Raw genomic sequence first — 8,265 nt, 5'->3', positions numbered from 1 at the left:
ATGCCACTGTGCTACCCTATATTGTTTTGCATTTTCTTTCTTTTTTCTTTTTTTATATTTGTTTTCAAATTAGTTTAGTTTCCAGAGTGTGTTTATTCCTATCAATTTAGTTTTTATTATTATAAAATGTTCAGTTTTAGTTTAGGTTTTATTAGTTTTTAATCAGTTTTATTTTGTTATTTTTTCTAATATGCTATGGGGGGTCTTTGTCATGGATAACATTTAAAAAGTTCAGAATAGGTTTTCCAATGCAAACACTTTGTGAATGCTGTTGACTCACATCTTATAAACATCCCATGTTTAAACACATGAACCAATGCCTCCTCATGCTTGCTGTGTTGACAAGCATGACCAGTTTGACAAAACCAAAACTCAAGACATTTCATGTATATTTTTATTTTAATTAGTTTTGCAAGTACACAATGTTGTGTAAGTTTTATTTTCTAAAGTCTGCTTTTTATCCTTATTTCAATTAACTGAAATGTTTTTTTCCGCACCTTTTTTTAAGTTTTCGTTAACTATGACACTTTAATTAAAGCGATGAAGAAATGCAAATAAAGCGAGGTGAAACACTAGTCAAGAGTAAATCTGTGATTAGCTTTAGATTTCACACTCATTGATTAGCTGTTTACACACAGTGACCAACAATGTTGGATTGCATACCTTTAAGCTATCATCCAGCCCTAAAGATTAGGGATTAGTTTGGATAGTGCTTCATGTGATTTTAGGAATAAAATACTTATGTAGGATACAACATCTTACGACTTTAAAAACTGGCAGCATAATGTTCCATATAAAAGAGATGAAACTGCTGAAAGACTTCCCCCATGCTGAACACCACACCAAACATGAGGATTCATTTGATAATAAAAGTGTTTCAGTAGAGTTCATGAGTAAAGTGTAAACCAAGAGTGCACGTATTGTGTACTCTGTCGCCCCCTATTGTTAAACAACAATAACTGACTTCTGCAACAACTAAACAAACATTCTGAAACATCTGAATGAATGAATTGAAAAAATTGTATTTTATATATTTTAAGAATAGGGTTTTTTTTATTTCACATCAAGCCAAATGAATACACAAGCAGTGAAAAACTCCAGTTAGGCTGGAGATAAAAAAAAAGACTAATTCCAGTGATATGAGACAATACCTAAAAATCAATCAAAAACACTTCAATTATATAAAAAAAAAAAACCATGATTGACAATAAACATAATTTTACATTGTGCATGAGGTAATGTGTTCAGTAGAAGGATGCAAGGGAGAATTTACTGACACATGATGATGCACATGAGGGCCCTCCAAAGCCACGAGGCATCCTGATTCTGCCACACTTAAACAAATTATCAGCAGCTTTACTGATTAGGTTAGATTTTAGGACATTCTCCAGTGGCAGAGATTTGATTAAGCTCTGTTTAATGCCCCGTTCTCCAATTTCTCTCTTTGCATGGGAAAGTATGTTCAAACTCTTCAGCAAAATACAGGACAAAATACGTGGCCGTAATCTTTTTTCAATCAGGTTCGATTAATAAATTCAAAATAAACAATGTGGTGAACAATATAGCAGCTTAAATGCCTTTATAGAACTCACCATTTGTTATGTTTAACATGCTCTAAATTTCTTGCATTTAAGAGCCACAATATGCACTGTAATTTGCTGCAACACATTCACCCACACAAGGAGAGAAAATAGAAAAAGGCACACATTGGGGTTATCTTAAAGGTAGCAAACATAGAAGCTTTTCAGATGTTGCATTTAACTATTGAGTAAGACAGTTAAGTATCATTCTCAGGTTGTCAAATACAGATGCAATGAGCTGGTGGTTCAGTCTGACCATTAATCCAAAGAGTTTGTATTTGACGGAAAAGAGACTCAACAATTTCCTTTTTTCAGAGTTACATAAAGACACTTTAAAATAACACAGCCCAAAATTTGCAATCATTTAGTGCAAAATACTCCAAACATGCCCAGGTTACTATGCACAGCAATGGTGGACAAATAAATAATAATTCTAACAATAATTTTACCATAAATAAATTACTATTAATGCAAAACTGAAATGTAAAATGCTTGACAACAGCAGAGGCAGAGTATGCTTTCTACCCAAATAACTAAATTTTGCCCATTCACATACATAAAGCTTACCTATTCTGAGGTTACTGCATAAACTATGCTACAAGAAAAACAGCTTAATATTATACCAAATGAGCACAGAGCTAACAAGATACAAGATCACAAGGAAGCTTAAAAGCTATTCACAGTCTGGCTTAACAGAGAAAAAAAGGATTCTTAGTTTATCAAGACATTCAAAATTTGTTGCATTGCAAATTGCTGAAATGACTGAGATGATTTCTAGCCTTTAATGGTCCGCAAACATGCAGTTTTTTCACAACTGCAACTTAGCCTAAAGTTTTACATAATAATAAATAAAAACACCTGCTTGTTGGGTCAGTGTGCTTAAAATTTTCCTAGTGACGAAATGCTTATTCAGAGGGAGCAGCAGTGCACAGCAATGACAAAGAGGTTAATAAGAGTGCAGCTGGTGAAAAGTGTAAAAGCACTGAGCCCACGTGAGTTACCTAAACCTGCTTTGAGGTCAGCTGTAGGGTTTAACTAAGCATCTTGTGGCGGTCAAAAACTGTCTTGCGCTGTTCCTGCACCTGCTTTTTCCAGCGCTGCTGTGCTCCCTCAACCCGCTCCAGCACCGTGTTTCCTCTGGCCTGGGCGCTGTCCACCGGTGGACGCATCTCCTGAACATACACACACAAAGGAAAAAATTAAACGGAGTGTCAATTTGCACCCAGATGAGAATAATTACACTGCAGCTATTGGTCTATTTGCACCCATCCCTACAAAGAGTTATTCAAATCCCACCGCAAGCTTTGATTGGCTTGTACTCGTCATGCCGACACATGGAGGTTGGAGGCAGTTAGGATTATGGCAATAAGGTCATGATTAGAGATAAAACTAGCCAATATCAGGTATTCTCTGAAATTAAAGTGGCAAATTAAAGAAAGCATGGTGCAAGAAAGTCAGGTGAAGTGGTAAAAAGAACTGACATTTTTTTTATTCTGGTATTATGATTATGAAATCTTTTGATTTAGGTTTTAGTATAGTTTTTATGATACTCACTAATATTACTGTTTCATAGAAGATTATTTATGCTAATAATGCTTTTAGTATAATTATGATGCACTTTAAAGCACTTTAATAATGCACTTCATACTGTGCACTTTATATTGTAAATCATAGGGGCAAGACCCAAGAATTTTGCTCATTTTACATTTTTTTATATTTTTATAATATTCAATAAAGTAAATCTGAATCAGAAGACTGGGGTTAGAATCCTGTGTGATTCAATGCTGACTTTTGATTTTTTTTTTACTTACTTAACTCAATATTTTCAGTTTAGAGGATGTATAAAGCTGCTAAATGCACACTGTGTACAAAAACAGAATGACCGAATGGGCCTGTTTTTGTTAATGTCATATTTAGATATTCCCAGTAAACCCAGGAGAATATACATCCAGGTTGTTTTAATAGCCAAATCAGTTAGTTACATACCAGTTACAAATACCGTTGTTGGCTATGGACACCTGGTGCTAATAACTTCTGCCTAAATTAAATCCGAGGACTTCACATTCAGCTGAAATGAAATAAAGGCATGTCCTGTATGTGTCTGATCACGGGTTATTAGGCTGCACGGTTACCTCAGAGTCCTCCTCGTTGTGCAGCGGCTGAGTGTAGGCATCATGTTTGCGAATGAGAGGATCAACCAGCAGCAGAAACAGCATGTAGAGCAGCAGTGCACCCACAACAGACAGGTAAATGATGATGGTTACCTGGGACAGACAGCGTGAAAAACATTTAGAAATACTTACATAATTTGAAGGGACCACACTGGCATCAACCCCTGATAACACTGCTTACTGCTCATCATCAGTACACAATACCATCCTGAAAATGTTGATAGAAAGTTAGATTCCTAAATAGAAGAAGCTCTCTGTAAACAAAGACACTATTACACACTTGCAGAGGTTTCTTTTAGTTTCTTATGTGATTTTATTATTACTATTGTTATTGTTTAATACACACTTAAACTGCATTGTTGGAGGGAGACTGTGACCCAAGTTTTCAATGGCAGCGACTGCTCTTGTAACTGTTATTTATTTGACAGAAACCGAACCACTGAACAATTTATTTTTCTTTAGATTAAGCAGACAAACTTAAAGGCTTTATAATATCATAAATGACTCATATTATGTGGCACACCATAATCTTTATTATTTATATTTTGTTTGATTTGGACTCTTTACATTTGCACTCCTTCCTTCTTTGTACTGCACAACAATTTCCTGTGGGGTTAATAAAGCACAACATCATCTTATCACACCGCCCCTGTATGTTTTTGGTTCATGAGGTTCAAGATTAAAGACTGAAAGACGTGCTTTGCCACAAGACAGAGTAAAACCAAAAGAAAGCTGGTGATACCTTGATGGTGTTGCTACTTCGTTCCTCGTACTTGCACTCACACAAAAGGCAGTACGCCTCCACGTCATGGCCAGGCACCGGCATAGGCTCCACTACATGGAGGCAGTTACTGTTAAACACATCAAAGTGTCAAGATGGATGAGCAATTCTTAATCATATTTCTCTTCAGGGCAAAAACAAGAAGGGTGTGTTATGACTGAAAGTCTTAATCAAAGGTTTCTCCTACCAATCCTTCTGGGACACATTCCTGTTATATATGTGGCCAGTGATGTTTCTGTATGGTGGGCAGATGCACTTGCAGCGAACATCCTCAAAGTTCTGTAATTGTCAAGAAAAACTGAGTTATAGTGGGAACAAACTTAGCCAACTGCTTACTTTAACATTGCAGTTCACTTTTCTGTTTCCCTCTGTTTCTCTTTCTGTCCCTTATTAACAAAGCGGAGTTGTACAAAGTTTGCTGTGTAAACAAGGTTCCAGTTTTTCCAGCTCGAGAGGTACAAAAATCCTGAGGTGACACTGTTTTATATCAGAGACATTAGACTAAAGGAGCACCTGACAAAGCCAAATACACATCCTTGAACAGTAATTAGTCAGGGAAAAACTTCACTGTAAACGCAGGAAACTCAGAGAAACGCTGATGCATTTGTTTTGGCCTTGCCTGCAAAGAAAACTGTCACTGCTGAGAATATAGACCCTCTTTTAATAAACTACAGAAAAAAATATTGTTTGGATACACTGAAAATTTTTTCTTTTAGTTTATTCATGTAGAGAAAAATGCATTTATTTAGACCAAATGTTATATTAATAAAAAAAAGATTCCAACAAGAAGCTTTCTAAGACAATTATCAACATCAAATAATGTAATTGGCACATTATAATTTTATTTTATTTCATGTTAATGTTTAATCATACTTGGCACCTTGTTTTTTTTAATATCTAACATTTGAATATTTTCATATTTGTAATTTTGTTTTTACTATTGTATCGTTCTTTCACTGCTTATACTGTACCTCATAGCTGCTGTAACATTGTGAATTGTGGAACAAATAAAAAATTATCTCATCTAAACTATGTAAACATAGTTTAGATAAGATAATTTTTTATTTTTTATGATCATGATTACCTCTTTGAAATTATGTTACAGAATTGTTATCAAATCCAAGCAATTTTTCAGGTCATTTCCTGTTCTTTTTGTGTAATTTCCAGGAAATCTTGTAAAAAAAAATAAATAAATCTCTTGTCAAATTTGTGTTAGATATTCTTAAATCTAACACTGCCTTCTTTCCATGTTTTTGAAAGAAATCAGGCCGATTTGCTTCGTAGCAAAGGGCTAAAAACAATACACACTGACAAGAGTTATATTCCACTCATTCAATATTTACATTACAGATGAACTAAAAAGGTATTTTTTTCATCCTGTTAGATATATGAATATAGTTTAAGAAAAATAAGTCAAGTGACTAACCAAAAATAACATCGTCTCTCCTGTCAAAGAGGAAATAGGTCAGTTTATAAATGTCACTACTGAGATTTTCTGCAGGTAACGTTATTGATCATGTGTGGAGCTGCATGCCTCACCTTCGCCTGCACGAAAACAACAGCATCCAGCAGAAACAAGGTCAACACTGCGGATACAACAAAGGTCCAGGATCCCTCCCTGCCAGACGACATTTTGACACACGCCACAGGATTTTGAGTGCGGCTGCTGCAGAGTCACCAGCAGCTCTCTGTCAAAACACATGCAGCAGTTAGCAGGCAGCTACCAGCGATAATAAAGGGCTTCACGGCCGCTAAAAACAATCACATTATGCAACAAAACTACTGATACAGTTCACTTACGTGCTGATAGTAGCTGGAGTGTTTGTTTCTGCTGTGCATTCAGGATGTAACTGACTGTATTTGGAAGACAGATCGACCAAATTAATTTTAGGCTTTGATTCCGGGTTGTCGTCACATGACACGCAAAAACAAGATAAGAGATGTAGTGACGCTGCCACCTGCTGGACACAAAGACAAAAATACACATGTACTTTTCACTAAGTTACTCCACTGCCCTTAAAAGATCAACATTTCACTTTTTACTCCTAGTTGTGTCACAACTATAGGTACAAGTTTTTCAGTTTATGAACTAGATTTCCTTTATTTGTCATCTTCAATATGCACTTAAATAAACATAAATAAAAATGAAATTATGTTTCCCCTTAAACAATAAATACAGCACAAGTCAGGGCAAGTCAATAATAAACAGCAGAGTAAAAATAAGTAAACAGAAGTCATAAATAAGGAGATAAGGGTAATAAGAGAGTTAATCATTCTTATTAACTCTACAAATCAACCTAGATAAGTTTAATAATGTTAGTTTAATTTAACTTGCAGCTATGACACTATGACACAACTGTAGTGTTACTTTGTGAGTCCTCTATGCAGAGCAGACTGTATGCTTATATTTTACACATTTTTTTTTCATTTACAGCATGACTGCATGACTCTTCAGAGAAGAAAATTATTATTAAAATTAAAATGATTATTATTACTATTATTATTACTATTATTATTAGATTAATCAGAATTTAAAAGTTTGGAAGACAACAGTGGCAATGGTGGCAACATTCAGTTTGTCAGGAAAGACACACACCAGGACACTGAAAACAGGCATTTAAATGTAAACAAATAATCAAAGATTGAAATATAACTCACTAGCTTGTTTTAGCTCATTAACAAATTAATCCCCATGGGCTGTTCCATTGTGGTACAATGTTGCCTGAGGGTAACGATCAGACAAACAAACTTATGAAAAGAGTTCATCTTTATAATTTAATGTTTCCATGAGTGTGGAATAAAATTTTATTTAACAAATTTAACCATTACTCTCTCTCTCTCTCTTTTATAACAGAGGCATATCAGGTGGGTGAATAGTGAAACTAACTCAGAACCCAGCATGAGTAGGCATTGATGAGGAGTGACTAGTTACACTTAATTAAATTACAAAATAAATGTAATTGTAATCTGTTACAAATACTGAGGAAAACTATTAAATTACAGTTACTTATCTAAATGTTGGTGATTACATAGGGGTTACATCCAAATCTATAGTTTTTAGTAAAAAAGTTATATGTAGAATATAACATTCATTTTGTTGCTTTGCATCTTTCCGCCATGCAGGAATGCCTTTCTTTGGAATAGCATATTTAAGGATATTTTTCAGCTGTACTTCCCTGTTTATGAACTTTTTTTTTTTTTAGAAAAGTAATCAAATGTAATAACATACATTACTTTGATGAAGTGCTTTTATAGTTTTTATATATATAATAGTTTGTTTACATTTTCAACAGGGTAACTAGTAATTTGTAGCCTTTCACATTATGTAAGTACACTATTAGCAGGCCTCTAGAAAGTTTGTGATAAAAAAGTGATTTTTTCTGCAATTATAATATTAATCAGCATTAGAAGTATGCAAAAAACATCAGCTATTAAAAACTTTGATGGACAGACTATTTCATGTTCCCAGACAACATAACATCTGTGGAAATGTTTCAAAATGTAGACCAAGTTATTATTTAATATTTCTTCCTCCCTGTATTAAATCTTTCAATCAGTTTGAGAGGGATGGCAGGTTCTAATCCTGTTTTCATATTTAATACTGCAGCTACCCTTTTCCTGCACCATATTGATTGTGCCAAAAGTTTCTAAAGTTATATGATGCTACTTCTGTGTTGCAACAGACTGTGATAGCTCTTGCTGGATACAAATTTGCCTTAATTCTGTGAATAAA

General features: G+C 34.5%; 1 protein-coding gene across 1 annotated transcript; it reads right to left on the bottom strand.

Moving 5' to 3' along the window:
• Nucleotides 1-376: 376 nt before the first annotated feature.
• Nucleotides 377-6,477, bottom strand: tmem9 (transmembrane protein 9). The gene is made up of 6 exons (XM_042491735.2): nt 6,333-6,477; nt 6,072-6,220; nt 4,720-4,811; nt 4,494-4,602; nt 3,713-3,844; nt 377-2,752 (listed from the first exon to the last, which is right to left on the bottom strand). Exons 2-6 carry the CDS (start codon nt 6,162-6,164, stop codon nt 2,612-2,614), a joined length of 567 nt encoding a protein of 188 aa, XP_042347669.1. The 5' UTR covers nt 6,165-6,220; nt 6,333-6,477; the 3' UTR covers nt 377-2,611.
• Nucleotides 6,478-8,265: the final 1,788 nt, after the last annotated feature.

This window comes from Plectropomus leopardus, chromosome 9 (genome assembly GCF_026936395.1).
Source record: "Plectropomus leopardus strain MGB_pleo_1.0 chromosome 9, ASM2693639v1, whole genome shotgun sequence".
Classification (NCBI taxonomy): Eukaryota; Metazoa; Chordata; class Actinopteri; order Perciformes; family Serranidae; genus Plectropomus; species Plectropomus leopardus.
Note: the sequence above shows the minus strand (reverse complement) of the source record. Positions and strands in the feature narration are given on the sequence as shown.